Source organism: Microcaecilia unicolor, chromosome 3 (assembly GCF_901765095.1).
Source record: "Microcaecilia unicolor chromosome 3, aMicUni1.1, whole genome shotgun sequence".
NCBI lineage: Eukaryota > Metazoa > Chordata > Amphibia > Gymnophiona > Siphonopidae > Microcaecilia > Microcaecilia unicolor.
Window position 1 is genome coordinate 310,079,559 of NC_044033.1, and position 18,712 is coordinate 310,098,270.

An 18,712-nucleotide genomic window follows, 5' to 3' on the forward strand; every position below is an offset into this window, starting at 1 on the left:
CAACTTATTTAGCTTGCTGTCTAATGTAATGCAGCCGCTACAAGTTATAGGGAAATATAGCACATCATCAAGAAAACATGAAGTCCAGGATGTCCAACTTCCTGATGCAAAACCGAGGCAAAACCCATATTATACACAGAGCTGCTAGAAGAACAAAAGAAAGGGGTGAAGGAAAAATATATATAAATAATACATGACAGAGAATAAGTAAATATTTTGATTTTATTAATAAAAATATATTTGATCTGCAACAACATGGTCATTTTATTTAGATATCAATCCAATTAATTTAAGAGCATTATATACATACAAATATTTACTTATTATGTATCATTATCTACTATTTATAGAAATTTTCTCCTTCAGGTCTCACTTTTTATCTTCTATCATTCTGGACTTCCTGAATCTGTATCATACAATTTCCATGCTGAAGGGCTGTAGGGTGACAGAGCTTTAGTAAATCCATTCCTTTTATTTTCTAAAGTTCTACCACATGGCTTTCTGGGATTCCTAACCCAGTCCTCGGGGCATACCTAGTCCCATCGGGGTTTCAGGATATCCACAGTAAATATGTATGAGATAAATTTGCAAGCACCACCTCGACTGCATGCAAATCTAACACATGAATATTCATTGTGGATATCCTGAAAACTCGATGGGGCTAAGTGTGCCCTGAGGACTGCTCAATTTCACTAAAAGGAGCATGCAGGATGTGAGGGGAAGAGAGAGCAGGGTAGGCAATGCGGCAGTGCCAGAGACCAGTGCTGGATGAAGGCTTCAGCTGGTGGGGGTTGGAGTCAAGGTATTTGCAGCAGCAAGGTGGTGGCGGAGGGGGAGCGGTGAGGTAATGGGGGGGGGGGGGGAGAGGTGGCGAAGGGGTGGCAGACCAAAATGTGCCCCTCCCCCACCTTGGGCTCTGGACCCTCCCACCACGAGATGTGGCTACGCCCCTGAGTCAAAGTAGCCACAAATGCACATCTGTTATTAGGTGCGCTATCCTCAGACGTTATAGAATGTTCAGAAATTTAATACTTGCACACTACAGGGACTCCTGAGGCAGGCCTCTGTGGTCAAAACATGATTCATGTCAAGTCCATTACATTTTGTGAACTAAAGTTCTGATGTGAACTCACTGACCACCCTATTTATAAAGCTTAGCTCGAGTTATCTGCAGCAGTGCCCCTGAGTTTGTTGGATGTTTTTTCATCATCTTTGTTGTCACCTTCGCTGTGTTTGCCTGTATATTTTGGCACCCACCAGACAGGACTTGACAAAGATCTGGGTTTCCTATCATGTTATAAACCATAAAATTATACTGCTTTGTCACCTTCTGATCACCCATCCATCTCTCACTATTTCTCACCCCCCCCCTCCCCATCTTCCCCAAGAGACTGTCACTGGAATGCTTTTATGTTTCTCAGATATATTCTGATATATGTTATCATTTGCTCATTTCTGAATTTCTGATAGAAGAAAGGTTACCTTCAAACGCTTATTAAAAATGTATTGTTAGTCCAATATTTTCTTTTGTCTTGTTTTATTTCTATTTATTACCTTTAAAAGTGGACTAACACGGCTACCCTACCACTTTACCCGAGAAGACAGAGGAAAATAAAAAGCAGAGACTGGAAAAATTAAATGGTCAGACAATAAAAAATAAAATTAAAATGGAAAATAAGATGATACCTTTTTACTGGACTAACTTATACTTTTTTTTTTTCTACATTTCAAAGGCCAAAACCTCCCTCCTTCCACAGACCAGGACAGTATACCATAACAGCAGCACACTGTCCTGATCTCAGGAAGGATGTCTGGGGTTCTGAAAGCTAACTGAAAAATATATTACCTTTTTATTGGAGTAACATATCACCTACGCCTATGTTTACTAAGGTGCGCTATAGGCACGTCTGTGTTTTTTTATTATTTATAATTTCACATTATACATCTTTATCAAAGAAGCATACAGAAATAGCAAATTCTCAAAACAAAATCATTATTTCTGTTGAGGCAAATACTTGTCTCAATTAAAGGAAATAACATTAATCATTATCGTCCTCCATGTAGGAAATACTTAATTAGAACCAAAATACCAATTTTCATATATTAGAAATTAATCATCAGACCGTTACACACTCCGGTTACATTCTCAATCTATCATACAGTGTCCATATGAGCACCTAAACTTTCATGTTTACATTCTCAGCTTCCTTAGAACTTAAAAAGTCCTCGAGTTGTTTTGGGTCTAAAAATTGGTAACTATGCTGTTGGTAGAGAAAACGACAAATACAAGGAAATTTGAGGGTGAACATTGCACCCAAATTTAAAGTTCTTTGACGCAGTGCACGTCTGTGTTTTTAACGTGCGTAATGGTTTACACGTGTTAAACGCTAACATGCTCATAGAAATGTATAGGCGCATTAGCGTTTAACGCACCTTAACTTTAAAGGGGCATTAGAAACGCTAACACACCTTAGTAAACATACCCCCTAATTTTCCATTTTTGTTTTATATTTGTTAGTTTGTAATGTTGATGGGAGTATGTTAGTTTTTTAAATTTTACACTTGAGGCCTTTGTATTTTACATACTACAGGGGACCACAGGTCATAACAGCATTTTCTCTTTCTCTAGTGGCGTGTTTTATGAAGACTCTAGCTTCTTATTATTTCAGATGTTCTTAAAAGAGTAACAGTATATTTTAAAAACATGGGTTGAAGAAAACGTGATTTTGTTTCTACATTTGACTGTACATCAGAAGCCTACCTAATTATATTGCTGTAATCCACCTTGACCCTACGCATGCGCTGGTGTTGGTGGCTCAAAGAGCTACTGCAGACTGCTGTGTTGGAAAGCAGGTTTTTGGTACCATCGGGGGAGGTCTTGGGATCTTCAATAACTCATGGTTCTTTGTTTTGTTTTTTTAAGTTGAGTAGAGAGGAGACAAATCCAAAATCTGATGGCTTTTGTTTCCACCTCTCTGGTCCACAAAGAGCTTCTCAGCCAATTTCCCAGTCTGCGAGTGTGAAAAGGTTTTGAAATGCTGTTTTAGTCAGTTTGCAATCCATAAAAGGGAACTGCATTAAATTCCTATAGAGTCTCTCACAAGGGATGTTGTCAAATGCCTTCTGAAAATCCAAATACACTATAACAACCAGCTCACCGTTATCCACTTGTTTTTTTCCACCATCAAAATAATCTAATCTAATGGTCTTCATCTTGATCTCCCTTATTTCACTTCCAGTCCTCTTACTGTCCATCTGCAAGTTTAGCATCCTTTAGAACTCCCAAAGCAAGGGATAGAAATGTGAAAGGTATCAATGCGCTAAAGCTGAGAAAATCTTCCTTAAGGCAGTAAGAAAGGAAAAGGAAACTACAAAGATGAAAAGTACCTTCACAGAAAAGTCATTCAGCAAAAACTCTGATCTACTGCATAAGAAGAAAATCACCGGTCACCTGAGGAAATTAGAGATGCAAAAAGTCATTTCACTCAAAGGTGGCTCAATAAGAAGAGTCTGAGAATGTGGACATGAAAGGATTATTGGTATCTTAAAACTTCAATGTCATAGAATGTTGAAGTGCTCGAGGCTGAAACAAATCTCAGAAGTATGGGTGGATCTACGTGTCCTGAAAAGGCAACACAGAGTACACGAGGGTGAAGGATTACTTTCAAAAGAAATCTATTCAACAAGAGAACACCTGGAAAGCTTATGGATCTGCTTATAAGCTTCTGAATGCCCGGTGAATTTACAGGGTAGGATAATGTGAAGAAGGAGGTAGAGCTTGAACAACAGCACAACCCAAATGTGCCACAACAGAAAAAGAGCTGCATCTGCCAGCAATTCTGAGAACACTAAGATTTCTAAGGAATAACTCATCTGAGTTGCATTGCCCTTGCACAACATCCTACACTGCAGTGTGTTATAACATTTGTTTTAGTAAGGAGGAGGTAATTAACTTACCTGCAACAGGTGCAATCCAATAATAGGATTTAGTTATTTATTTGTGGACATTTATAGCCCACCAGTCTGAAAGCAAGACATACCCTCATCACATAACAACATAGAAATATATAATCACAATTAGTCGACATACAAGAAATACATAAATAGATGTACATCAACCTGGATACCTACATCATTAGCAATAGAGGAGTAGCCTAGTAGTTAAAGCACTGAGCTGAGAACCAGGGAAGTCCAGTTAAAATCCTGCTGCAGCTCCTTGAGACCTTGGGAAAGTCATTCAATCCTCCATTGCCTCAGGTATAGACAGATTGAGTTCTCCAAAGAGAGGGATGTAATTTGCCTTGAGCTATTACTGAAAAAAATGTATAAGCTACATCCAAATAAATGCATAAATATCCTGCAAGTCAAGTACACTCGCAGGCAAAGGCTTCAGTAAATATGGTTTCAGTTTAATGAAAGTTAGCAAACCCCTCTCTCAGATCCCGAGTTAGCCTATTGCACAAAGATAGGCCAGTAACCACAAAAGCCCTAGCCAAATTATGGGATAGCACGGCAAGGACATGTTTAACTAATGTGTGAAGGCTATGGACCGGTATGTAGGTCTTTACCACATCTGGAGATAGGAACGAGTTATCCTATGAACTACCAGAAATGTGAAAACCAGGACTGTAAATGTAACACAACAAACCTACTGAGAGTCAATGGAAAGCCTTGAGATGAGGGAATGCAGAGTTTTGTATAAGTTGCAGCACTATGAAAAGGATTTAGACAAACCACCCACAAGGGTGACGCTAACCGATCATGCCAACATGAAGGCATTCCTATAAAGCTGAAGAAAAAACCTAGACCTCCATTCTTGGAACATATAGGATTTCCCAAACAGCTGCCACTGCACGGGGGTCCACTTGGTATTATCATTATTCTGCACCTCAAAGGGGGTCACAATTTTATTTGGCCACAAAAAGATTGATAAACACTACCCTAAGGTTCTGCCTTCCTTAGGAATGCAGAGACCTTCAGAGGCTCCACTCTAACCATTTTGAACAAAGAATGGCCCTTATGTCCTGAATGACAGTGGTAGAAGTCACCCCCCCTTGGAGGAAAAGCTGGGGTAATGAATGAGGTGAGAGACAAGATGGCCACCAATAAGGATATCTGCCTTGCTGCTCCTTCTGAGCCTCACTATCATAGGAAAAAAGCAGAAGGAGAAGGTTAGAACTTACACAACAGAGTTTTCCCTGATCCCTCTGCCTGGACCCATGGAAAAATTTGTGGTGCAAGCCGACAAACCAGGCCTTGCTCTGCTGACTGCTCTGAGAGAGGGTCACCCGCAGATGGAAATCTCTTTGAGCACGGGGCAGTGTTTTCCACCTGAAGTGCCTGTACCTGGAATGCTGGTAATAACGCTATTGTAAGCACTGCTGCAACAACATGCCCCTCATTGACTGTGGGGGATATTACGCCTGTTACAACCAGTGCCCTGGAGAGATCCTGAAGCAGTTGGGTCTGAGGCAGGATTTTCTTACCCTGTTCCCTCTGAGAGGACCAGGCCTGAAGAAGACTCTCAAGGCTTCTGCTAGGGAAGCCTCCCTGTTCACAGCGAGGAATACCATGGTTCCAATCCAGCCTGGGGTCTTTAAACCTTCAGTGGTGACTTCAGATTCCATATGGGAAGCCATTGAAGCCTTACAAGGTATCATAAGAGATTTGAGGGCCCTTTTAATAAGCTGCACTAAAAAGTGGCCTGTGGTATCAGTAGTAACATAGAGGGGCATTTTCAAACGGGAACGACCATCTCTAAGGGCACCCAACTCTAAGGACAGTGCCATGAAGGGGCAGGGCAACGCATATTATCGAAACAAGATGTACGTCCATCATTCATTTCGATAATATGGTCGGGGACGCCCAAATCTTGACATTTAGGTAGACCTTAGAGATGGTCATCCTCGGTTTTCGTCGATAAAACGGAAATGAAAGACGTCTATCTCAAAAACGTCCAAATCCAACCCTTTGGTCGTGGGAGGAGCCAGCATTTGTAGTGCACTTGTCCCCCTCACATGCCAGGACACCAACTGGGCACCCTAGGGGTTACTGCAGTGAACTTCAGAAATTGCTCCAAGGTGCATAGCTCCCTTACCTTGGGTGCTCAGCCCCCAAACCCCCCCCCCCCCCCCTCAGGTCCGCCTGCCTGAAGTACACTGCACCCACTACAACTGCTCCAGGGACCTATATACTGCTGTGATGGACTTGAGTATGGCATTTGAGGCTGTCAAAAAAGTATTTTTAAACTTGTTTTTTATGGTGGGAGGGGGTTAGTGACCACTGGGGGAGTAAGGGGAGGTCAACCCCAATTCCCTCCGGTGGTCATCTGGTCAGTTGGGGCACCTTTTTGAGGCTTGGTCGTGAAAAAAATGGACCAACTTGGCCAAGTGCTCATCAGGTACGCCCTTCTTTTTTTTTTCTATTATCGGCCGAGGACGACCATCTCCTAATCATGCCCCAGTCCCGTTTTCACTACCCTGCTGACACGCTCCCGTGAACTTTGGTCGTCCCCGCGACGGAAAGCAGTCGAGGGTGTCAAAAAATCTGCTTTCGATTATACCGATTTGGACGACCTTGCGAGAAGGATGCCCATCTCCTGATTTGTGACGAAAGATGGGCGTCCTTCTCTTTCGAAAATAAGTGTGATAGTAACATAGTAGATGACGGCAGAGAAAGACCTGCACGGTCGATCCAGTCTGCCCAGCAAGATAAACTCATATGTGCTACTTTTTGTGTATACCTGACTTTGATTTGTATCTGCCAGTTTCACGGCACAGACCGTAGAAGTCTGACCAGCACTAGCCCCACCCACAACCACTAGCCCCACCACCGGCTCTGCCTCCCAATCTCCGTTAAGCTTCTGCGGATCCATTCCTTCCGAACAGGATTCCTTTATGTTTATCCCACGCATTTTTGAATTCCGTTATCATTTTCATCTCCACCACCTCCCGCGGGAGGGCATTCCAAGTATCCACTACTCTCTCCATGAAAAAATACTTCCTGACATTTTTCTTGAGTCTGCCCCCCTTCAATCTCATTTCATGTCCTCTAGTTCTACCACCTTCCCATCTGTGGAAAAGGTTTGTTTGTGGATTAATACCTTTCAAATATTTGACGTCTGTATCATATCACCCCTGTTTCTCTTTTCCTCCAGGGTATACATGTTCAGGTCAGCAAGTCTCTCCTCATACATCTTGTAACGCAATTTCCATACCATTCTCGTTGCTTTTCTTTGCACCGCTTCAATTCTTTTTACATCCTTAGCAAGATACGGCCTCCAAAACTGAACACAATACTACAGGTGGGGCCTCAACAACGACTTATACAGGGGCATCAACACCTCCTTTCTTCTGCTGGTCACACCTCTCTCTATACAGCCTAGCAACCTTCTAGCTATGGCCACCGCCTTGTCACACTGTTTCGTCGCATTCAGATCCTCAGATACAATCAACCCAAGATCCCTTTCCCCGTCCGTACATATCAGACTCTCACTGCCTAACACATACGTCTCCCGTGGATTTCTACTCCCTAAGTGCATCACTTTGCATTTCTTCGCATTGAATTTTAATTGCCAAATCTCAGACCATTCTTCTAGCTTCTGCAGATCCCTTTTCATGTTTTCCACTCCCTCGCCGGTTTCACTCTGTTACAAATCTTAGTATCGTCCGCAAAAAGGCAAACTTTACCTTCTAACCCTTTGGCAATGTCAGTTACACATATATTGAACAGAATCGACCCCAGCCAACAGTTCCAGAATTACTCCCAAAATGTCCTTTGGAACAACTTGCTTTTATGCTGTAAATTTTGTGCATATTAGTTTCAGCCTTGAAAATTCGCTTAACTTCATATGGCTGACTTATGTAAGAGGTGACTTATGATATCTGCAGTATGTAATGCACGGTTAAGGGCCTACAGCACACACTAAGTAAACCGTGCTATTTAATTTAACATGAGCATTTATATTCTGCTTTACCTTCCAGCTCAAGGTGTTATCATGCATGCTAGAATGACCACCCTCCCACCCTGAAGCATATGAACAGGCACATAATAAAATCAGTGCTTACTCTTTATGTATATGATGGTGCCTCATATGCAAATGAAGCTTTATCAGGATCTTGGTAAATAAAGCAGCAAGTGAACCTTGGACCAGGCTGTTTAACCTTTTAGTGGTCCCTCTACTGCAAAGTCCCCTCTGATAAATGGCCGAAATTGAAAGGGACAGTTGGTATGGAGGATTTTTTTTTAATCCCCTCCAATCCCTTCCCCTTTAAAAAAAAAATCCCCCAAAAGAACTGAACAGTCTTTCCATTTTCCTTCCACTTGTAACAATTATTTAGCCCCGTCCCCCACCAGGGACTGAAGATCTCCTCTTCCAGAATGGTTACTTAGCATTCCAAAGATGCTCCTTTTTTTTACCAGCAGGGGCCCTCCGGCCAGTCTGGTTGCCAAATTGCAATACCACCACCACCAAGTATCATTTCACATTATATGACGTGGCACTATGCTCAGTACCTGGCAGCAGCATTTTGACCGTGACAGTTGTGCTGCCTGGAGGTTCACAGACCCTCTTGCAGGAGTAAGGGCATATTAGGGGGATCTTGGTATTCCCTTGCGAGGGTTATATCATTGCTGGTGGTGGTGGTGGTGGGTGGGGATTGGAATGTGCCAACCCTTTCCTCAGCCTCTTTCTTGGAGAAAGGAAATTCCTTCTCCCTTCCCCCATTCCAGCTACCCATTCTTTCCCTTTGGGCTATTTGATTTTTTATTAATTTAGATCTGTTTATTGCCTTCTCTTTTAATACCCAAAGCTAATCAGCAGAGGTGACTTTGCAGCAGCTAGAATGGATATGAGACTCTTCTGTATCAATATCGCCATTAAGACCAAGGCCATGCTATTGAGTTTTAGTAAGCCTTCAGCAAAATTTATTGCACAGCACGTTAAATTTCCCTTTTAACATGCAAGTAAACACATTACTGACTTGCTCAAGTTTTATTACTTGTTCAAAGTTTTATTACTTTGAACAAAATATACTCTGAGCACTACAGTATATAATATGTAACATAAAGAATATATACGAACACAGAGCAAGGACCTAGTTTAGTCTTCAGTCTCACCCACCCCTAGAACAACTCTTCATTTATAGTCAGTTATTTTAATTTGAATAACAAGGGAGTAGTGCTCTTACAGATTTATTACATTTCATTACTTTCTAAGAAGAAAATACTAAATAAATCAAACAAAATACCATATCCTATATAATAATTCTCACCTCCAACGTTCTGTGCTTGGGACCGTGGCTCCCTGGAGGTGGTCTGCTAGGCAGACACGCACTGACGTCACTGACGTCATGACAGCTGATTCCACGGCAAGGGGAGGAGTAGGGGAACACGCGCAGCGTGTTTCCCTACTCCTCCCCCTGCCTCAGAATCATCTGTCACCCCCTGCGCTACGGCCCCCTCGACCTCCCCTTCCGCGAACCCGTCGACCCCCCCCCCCGGCCCGCCGAAAACCGCCCCCGCCGCCATTGTGAACTACCTGTGCTGACGGGGGACCCAAACCCCCGACAGCCGAAGTGCTGTTGTGCCCTTCGTGTTGCTTCCTTAATCATCTTCTCTGCAAGTTTCTCTGCGTGCAGAGGAACTTCCAGAGAAGATGATTGAGGAAGCACCGCGAACTTCGCGAAGGGCACAACAGCACTTCGGCTGTCGGGGGTTTGGGTCCCCCATCAGCACAGGTAGTCCACAACGGCGGCGGGGGGCGGTTTTTGCCGGCACGGGGGGGTCGAGGGGGCCGTAGAGCAGGGGGGGGAGGGAATTGCCTGCCTAGGGCCCGTTTCCTTGCCTTCAGAAATGGGCCTTTTTACTAGTAAACTAAATATTTTTTTTATATTAAACTAATATAATAGACTAATAGACAATTATTGAAAAACTCAAAAATACTAAGATGAAGACAGCAGTCCAGAAGCGAGAGGGGTGCTACCCAGTCTTTTGCATTCAGGTATGATTATGTCCCAGTTGGTAAGCGGTTATATGTATGCGCCTGATGCAAAGAGATACTAGCTCTCAGAGAGTAGGTCCATTCTCGAGGCTAGAGTAGCAGACATCGAGGAGCTGAGGGAGACAGAGAGGTACATAAAGGAGATCTACAGGGTCACTGTAGAGAAGTCCCACATCACACTGAGGATATGTCTCCAAGAACTTCAGGATTAGGACAGCTGTTACAGTTGGTGATTCGATCGTTAGGCATGTAGATAGCTGGATGGCTGGTGGACATGAGGATCGCTCAGTCACTTGCCTGCATAGTACGAACGTGGTGGACCTCACGCGTCACCTAGACTGGATCTTAGATAGTGCTGGGGAAGAGCCGGCTGTCTTGGTACATGTGGGTACCAATGACGTAGGAAAATGTGGGAGGGAGCTTCTGGAAACCAAATTTAGGTTCTTAGGTAGAAAGCTGAGATCCTCCAGGGTAGCATTTTCAGAAATGCTCACCATTCTGTGTGCAGGACCCAAAAGGCAGGCAGAGCTCCGGTCTCAATTTATGTTTGAGACGATGGTGCAGGTTTGAGAGATTTAGATTTGTTGGGAACTGGGCGACATTCTGGGAAAGGAGGAGACTGTTCCGAAATGATGGGCTCCACCTTAACAGGGACGGAACCAGGCTGCTGGTGCTAACTTTTAAAAAGGAGATAGAGCAGCTTTTAAACTAGAATGGGGGTAAAGCCGACAGTCACCCAGAAGCGAATGGTTTGATGTGGAGTATCTTTGAACGATACTATTGAAATGGGGCATCTAGGAAATCCCAGTAGAGAGGTTTCAACAGTGCTGAAAGTAAGCCAGGTGTGCTTAATGAGAGAGCAGGATAATGGATGCACATTATCCCCTTCAATGTCTAAACAGCCTGTAGATCCAAGGAAAAAAACACAATGTGAAGTACCTGTATACAAATGCTAGAAGCCTAAAAATTAAAGATGGGAGAGTTAGAGAATATAGCACTAAATGATTAGGTAGATATAACAGGCATCTCAGAGACTTGGTGGAAAAAGGACAATCAATGGGACACTGTGTTAACAGGGTACAAATTGTATCGCAATGATAGAAAAGATCAAAATGAGGGGGGAGGGTTGCGCTATATGTTAAAGAAGGAATTGACTCAAAATAAACATTCCACATGAAACAGATAGCAGCGTGGAGTCATTATGGATAGAAAATCCATGTGTGAATGGAAGAAATATTCTTCTAGGGTTGTAGTACTATCTGCTGGGACAGATGAAGAAATGTTTACAGAGATTAAGAAAGCTGGCAAATTGGGCAATGCTATAATAATGGGTGATTTCAATTACCCTAATAATGACTGGATAAATGTTACATTAGGGAGCTAAACTTTCTAGATGTAATAAACAACTGCTTCTTGGAGCAACTGGTCCAGGAACTAGCAAGAGGGGGAGCCATTTTGGATCTGGTCCTTAGTGGTGTGCAGGGCATAGTGTGAGAGGTTGCAGTGTTGGGTCTCCTGGGAAACAGTGATCATAACATGATCAAGTTTGAGTTACTATCTGGGATGAACCTGCAAAGAAAATCTACTTTAGCTGCATTTAATTTTCAAAAGGGCGACTATAATAAAACAAGGAAAATGGTTAAAAAGAAGCTCAAAGGATTGGCTGCTAAAGTTAGGACACTAAAGCAGGCATGGACGTTATTCAAAAATACCATCTTGGAAGCCCACACCAGATGCATGCCACATATTTGCAAAGGTGGAAAGAAGAGAAAACAACAGAAAGTATCGTTAAAATGTGAAGTAGAAGAGGCTATTACAGCCAAAATACTGGCCTTCAAAGAATGGAAAAAGGACCCAAATGAAGAAAATAAGAAATATATGCACTGGCAAGTCAGATGCATAGCATTAATAAAGAAGGCTAAAAGAAAATATAAAGAGAAACTTGCAGCAGAGGCTAAAACTCACAGTAACAACTTTTTCAGGTACCTCAGAAGCAGAAAGCCTGCGAGGAAATCTGTGGGACTGTTAAATCATGAAGAAGCACTCAGGAAGGACAAGGCCATAGCGGAGAAACTGAATGAATTCTTTGCTTCAGTCTTTACGGAAGAAGATGTTAGAGATCTGCCTGTACTGGAAATGGTTTTCAAGGGTGATGATGCGGAGGAACTAAAATAAATCTCTGTGAACCTGAAAGATGTACTGAGCCAAATTGACAAATTAAAGATTAGTAAATCACCTGGACCGGATGGCATACATCCAATGGTACTCAAAGAACTCAAGCATGAAATTGCTGGTCTGCTGTTAGTAATATGTAACCTGTCGTTAAAATTGTCCTTAGTACTTGAAGATTGGAGGGTGGCCAATGTGGCACCAATTTTTTAAAAGGGTCCTAGGGGTGATCCGGGAAATAACGAACCGGTAAGTGCCGGGCAAAATAGTGGAAACTATTATAAAGAATAAAATTACAGAACACATAGACAAACATGGTTTAATGGGACAGAGTCAGCATGGGTTCAGCCAAGGGAAGTCTTGCCTCACAATCTGCATCATTTTTTTGAAGGAGAGAATACATGTGAATAAAGTTGAACCAGTTGATGTAGTGTATCTAGATTTTCAGAAAGGTTTTGATAAAGTTCCTCATAAGAGACTCATGCGAAAATTAAAGAGTCATGGGATAAAAGGCAAGGTTCTGGTGTGGATTAGGAACTGGTTATTGAATAGTAAAACAGAGGGTAGATTTAAATGGTCATTTCTCTCAATGGAGGAGGGTGAAAAATGGAGTGCCACAGGGGTCAGTACTGGGAGTGGTGTTATTTAACATATTTATAAATGGAAATTAGTACAACGAGTGAGGTGATTAAATGCGGATGACACAATAGTTTTTTGTCATCCGCATTGCAGATGACACAAAACTATTCAAGGTTCTTAAAAGTGCGGACAGTGAAATATTGCAGGAAGACCTTAGAAAATTGTAAGACTGAGCATCTGAATGGCAGATGAAATTTAATGTGGACAAATGCAAGGTGATCACACTGGAAAGACATCTTCTACTCAATGTGCAGTGGTGTCCAAAAAAGCAAACAGAATGCTAGGAATTATTAGGAAAGGGATGGTGAATAAGATCAAAAATACTACAATGCATTTGTATCGCTCCATGGTGTAGCCACACCTTGAGTATTGCATTCAGTTCTGGTCGCTGTATGTCAAAAAAAGATATAGCAGAATTAGAAAAGGTTCAAAGAAGAGCCTCCAAGATGATAATGGGAATGGAACATGTAGTAATACCGATTAGAGTATCTGGGTTTAAAAAAGGTTTGGAAAAATTCCTGGAGGAAAAGTCAATAGTTTGCTATTGAGACAGACATGGGAAGCAACTGCTTACCCTGGGATTTGTAGCATGGAATGTTGCCACAATTTGGGATTCTGCCAGGTACTTGTGACCTGGCTTGGCCAATGTTAGAAACAGGATACTGGGCTAGATGGACCATTGGTCTGACCCAATATGGCTACACTTATATTCTCAAACAGTGCAGACATTACTCATGGTATACTGCAGAGACATACAGCATACACACAGCTTACATTATATACACAGAACATACAGTACAGGCACACAGTACACTGTATGTGCCCCAAAACATTGCTGTAAGCACGGCATCATCAGCTGGTTCAGGGTTACCAAGTGTCCTCTCACCTATTTGAGACTGAGCCACTAGTGTAGCTTTACGATCACATAATGGAGAGAACGGGAGACCCAACTCTGCTTCTTTGTCGCCCTAAGAGAAATGAAAAGAAGAAGCAAGGGTAAAAAAGGATTTCTGTTCCACCAGGATGGACTCAGGACCGCCTCCCCCCTACCCACATCATGGTGCATGGCTCTAAGGATGACTGTGTCTGACTGCTCAAGGATTCCTTTAATAGCTAGTTAAGCTTTTAGCTCCACACCCAGTCCATGCCAATGGGATATATGGCAAGACAGAGAACTGAAGGAACACAACACTGAAATCCACAAGAGTCCCCACCAGGCTGGATTTTCAGAATAACCAACACATGTAAATGAACCCAGTTACTGACTCAGGCCCCGATGCACAAAGGCAGGCATAAAATACGGCTACCTCGCTAAAATTCAGTGAATCGCTAACAGCCAGTGATGGACAAAGGGGGTCGCATGCAAATGAGCTGCATGGATCCCCCTTTCTGCATCCTTGATGTTTGTGCGTTCGAGCTGTCAAATGGATTTGACACTGCTGTCAAATCCATTTGACAGCTTTGATGCACTGGACCTCCCCCAACCCCACACTTTTTTTTTTAATTTACCATGGTTGTCCAGTGGACCCTGACCACCCTAGTCTTTTTTCCAATGGACCATGACCTCCCCCCACAACCCGCTGAACCTTTTTTTTTTTTTTTGTGGACAGAATCCCTTCCCCTGTGCGTGCACACACACACCCCTTCCCGTACCCGACCGCCCACCCTGCCCCTTTATAACAAGGTGGAGGCAGGAGGGCAGGAGCAATGGCTCCTCCCTCCTGCCTTGGGTCCGCATGGAACAAAATGGCGATGCCCAGATCCTGCCCAGTGTATTCTGGGATGCACTGGGCAGGGCTAAACACCATATAAGGAGTTTATTCCCCTATATGGCATTTAGCCCTGCCCACTGCATCCCAGAATGCACTGGGCAGGACCTAGGCATCGCCATTTTTTCCAGGCAGGCCCAAGGCAGGAGGGAGGAGCCATTGCTCCTGTCCTCCTGCCTCTACCTTATTGTAAAAGTACAGGGAGAGGCAGGGGTGTGGGGTCGGGTGTGGGAGGGAGAGGTGTGTGCCTGCACAGGGGAAGGGGTTTGGTCCACTGGACCACCAGGGAATTTTTTTTAAAAAGGTTCCAGGGTCACGAGGGGGGGGGGGGTCTTGGTCCACTGGACCACCAGGGAAATAAAGAAAACAAGATTTGGGGAGGGGGGAATTCTTTTAAAAAATTCAGGAGGTGCACCAGGAGTTGAAAGGTAGGAAGCACAAGCAGGCAGCCTTTATAGCTTCCTGCTCGTGCTTCTCTCCTCTCTGACAGCTCCAGAGCAGCCATAAAATTTGCTCGTTAAATTAGGGCTGCTCTGGAGCTGTGCATCCCCTGGAATTCACAATAGTCTACGATGAGCTCATTAGAATACTAATGAGCTCATTGTAATACATTTGCATGGGGTTCTTGGTGGCTGCTAACGGCACATGTTAGAGCCATGTAAACCCCTTTGTGCATTATTAGTTACGTAAACGTTTGCTTTAGACTGACTAGAATCAGTCTAAAGCAAACATTAATAGCATGATAAGCTTTGTGCATCTAGCCCCCAGTGCTTGAGACAGAGACAAAGGGAGCCTTCAAGGAAGAGTAGGAAAGGAGAACAAAAGTAAGGTCTGTAGTATTAAACATGCGTGGGATATGCATAAAGGGATCCTGTGCAGAAGGAATGGATCCTCAGAAGCTTAGCTGAAATTGGGTGGCAGAGCAGGTGGGGGGAACAGGGGTTGGTGGTTGGGAGGCTAGGATAGGGGAGGGCAGACTTATACGGTCTGTACCAGAGCCGGTGATGGGAGGTGGGACTGGTGGTTGGGAGGTGGGAAATACTGCTGGGCAGACTTATACGGTCTGTGCCCTGAAAAAGACAGGTACAAATTCAAGGTAAGGTATACACATATGAGTTTATCTTGGGCAGACTAGATGGACCATGCAGGTCTTTTTCTGCCCAAAAGAGAAACAGGTGGAAACACAACTTCAAGAGATCAATCCAGGACAAGAGGTGAGATGCGCCAAAACAAACTTTATTGAGGACCCAACACGGTCCGTGTTTCGGTTTTTAAAAAAACCTTCATCAGGGGTCAATCAGTAGTTGCACTGGAGATATACTGACAGACAAAGGAGCTCATAAAAATGTAGTCTCTTGAGTAAAGAGTGTTGCCTCAAATTGAAACTGTTGGTACGAGGCAACACTCTTTACTCAAGAGACTACATTTTTATGAGCTCCTTTGTCTGTCAGTATATCTCCAGTGCAACTACTGATTGACCCCTGATGAAGGTTTTTTTAAAAACCGAAACACGGACCGTGTTGGGTCCTCAATAAAGTTTGTTTTGGAGCATCTCACCTCTTGTCCTGGATTGATCTCTTGAAGTTGTGTTTCCACCTGTTTCTCTTTTGTGTTGAACTTTTGTGGAAATTTTGGACCCTTTTTTTACGGGTCTTTTTCTGCCGTCATCTACTATGTTACTATGTATCATTGTAGGCAGCTGCCCATACCCTCTGTGTGTTTACGTTACAGATGTACACAAATCTCTTTCATGAATATTTACTGTGGATACCCTGAAAACAAGAAGTATGAAAGACCAGACCAATGAGGAAGGGAAAGCATTCAACAATAAACTCCACTGTTTTTTTTAAATCTTTATTTATTAAATTTTAAACATTATTCCAAAGCGAACTTTGTCAAGAAATAAGCAAAATGTTTCAAAGAAACAAATAATCAGGGAAATTAATTCCCTTAACCACATTAATATTTATAAGCTGTAGTCCACTAAGTGTTGGAGACTGATACCCAAATCCTTTAAAGAGGATAAGGATAAATTCTCGGAAAAATTATATAATACTACAAAAGGATAGCGTTTGAGATACTTAAATTACATCTACATCTTTTAAAGTCCAATAAGAATCGCTGTGGTCATTTAGGGATTCTTGCATCTATAAATGTTCGAAGTTGTGATGGTTCAAAGAAATGATATATCGTATTTTCTATATGAAGAACACATTTGCATGGAAAACTTAGTTGAAATTTAGCTCCCAAGTTCAAGGCCTCTTGTCTCATAGATAGAAATCTTTTCCTCCTTTCTTGTGTTACTCTAGAAACATCTGGAAATATTTGTATCTTTTCTCCCATGAATAGAACTGGAATCGTACTTCTTAAATAAAGTCTCATTAGAGCCTCTTTATTTTGAAGAAAAACAAATGAAACCAATAAGGTAGACCTAAAGTCTATTTCTTCTTGCGATTTCTCAAGGCGCTCAGATACATCTAAGCATTCAGAGGAAACATTTAAAGGCAATTGTACTTTCGATCTAGCTTCTCGAGCAGGCAAGTAATAAAGCTTTTATAATGGAGGAAATTCATTTTCAGGATATTGGAGAACTTCTTTTAAGAATTTTTGAAATAGTTCTCTTGTTGAGGTATATTTAACAGAGGGAAAATTTAACAATCTCAAGTTTAGTGACCTAGCCCCGTTTTCCAAGTTCTCTATTTTTCGATGTACCGCATCTGCGTTCTGAAGCAATTTACGTTCCAATTCTTTAACTTGGGAGAGTGATGTATCATACTTTTTCAGATTAGATTCCTGAAGAATAATTTGAGATTGAAGAGAGTATCTTTGAGGTATTCGACCTCGTATTAGAAATAAAGGTAAGACAAACCTGATGCAATGATTCCACTGCTGTCCACAGGGAGTCTAGTGTTACCTTGGTTGGTTTCTCTAATGGCTGTAATAGGGCTGCCTCAGGAGAAGGCCGCGTTTCCCCAATCAGTATCGCAGCAGAACTTATCTCTGAGACGCTCTCTTTTTGCCCAACTTCCTTAGGGGTAAACGGAAGGCTCAGATTTTCAGGGAATTCTCCCTACTGGAGCGTCACCATGACTTGGGAGGAATTCTCCTTCACTCGACTCTCCACCGCGACTTCCGATGGTTCGGCGAGTTGACCTCCCTGCATGCTTTTCGCCTCCAGAGCCTGCCGAATTGGGCTATGTGGGCTAAGTGAAACTTCACTTTCCTGGCCGGGACTCCTCTCTGAACCGGTCACTGGATCGCCCTTTGATGTAATCGGCGTCGCATATGCTGTGATTGGTAACTGTCGTCGAGTAGGGTCAGTAGAGGGTAAGGAGAAACCTCCTCTAACTTTCCCTTTCCTCTTAGGTATAGTTAAAAGGAAAAAACAATTATTTGGGAAAAAGCTCAGCAGAGCATGTCTGGTCTCGACGCCATCTTGGTCAGTCTCCAGTAAACTCCATTGTTGAAGGAAAAAAATCACTGTCATGAAAGTCAGTAGTTTACCCCATTAACCTGGGTCAGAAACAGGAGGCACAGTGCACTAGACACACACATACACACCCCAGGATACAAGGTACACAAGACACAAAGGGCAATTCTACAACAGGGCACCCAGTAGGAGACTATTCTGTAAAGGAACATAGGTGCCTAATGTTGATTAGATTGTAAGCTTTTTCGAGCAGGGACTGTCTCTTCATGTTCAAGTGCACAGCGTTGCATACGTCTAGTAGTGCTATAGAAATGATAAGTAGCAGTAGTAGTACTTTCCTTTATAGAACACTAGCTTAACCAGATATACATGAGCCAAACAGTTAGGTGCAAGCACTGATTTATGTCAGCCATAGTGCTGGTGTGATAACTATGCGCTGGAGAAACCTAGGTAACTTGCAGTATTCTTTAAGTTACATGCATAAGTGGGAGACCCACTCATACTCCCACATGTGTATGTCCCACTTGCAAATACCTCCTCTGGAAGATAAACAGGTATTTGCAAAATAGTGCTTAGGTGGATTGTTGGCATTTACACAACATACGTGTGTAAATTCCATTGTTTTAGACATTTACACATACAACGGGTGAGTTAGTGCCTATGTTATAGAAATGATGATTAAAAAAAGAGGCAATCCCAGTTTGT

At 42.7% G+C, this 18,712-nt stretch overlaps 1 protein-coding gene across 1 annotated transcript in view; it reads right to left on the reverse strand.

Moving 5' to 3' along the window:
- PDE1B (phosphodiesterase 1B) overlaps positions 1-18,712 on the reverse strand; it is a 390,321-nt gene that overhangs the window by 41,873 nt on the left and 329,736 nt on the right. Inside the window, exon 11 of the mRNA XM_030198308.1 lies at positions 13,695-13,776. Within this exon, the coding sequence (XP_030054168.1) occupies positions 13,695-13,776 (82 nt within the window). The remainder of the gene's footprint in view (positions 1-13,694; positions 13,777-18,712) is intronic.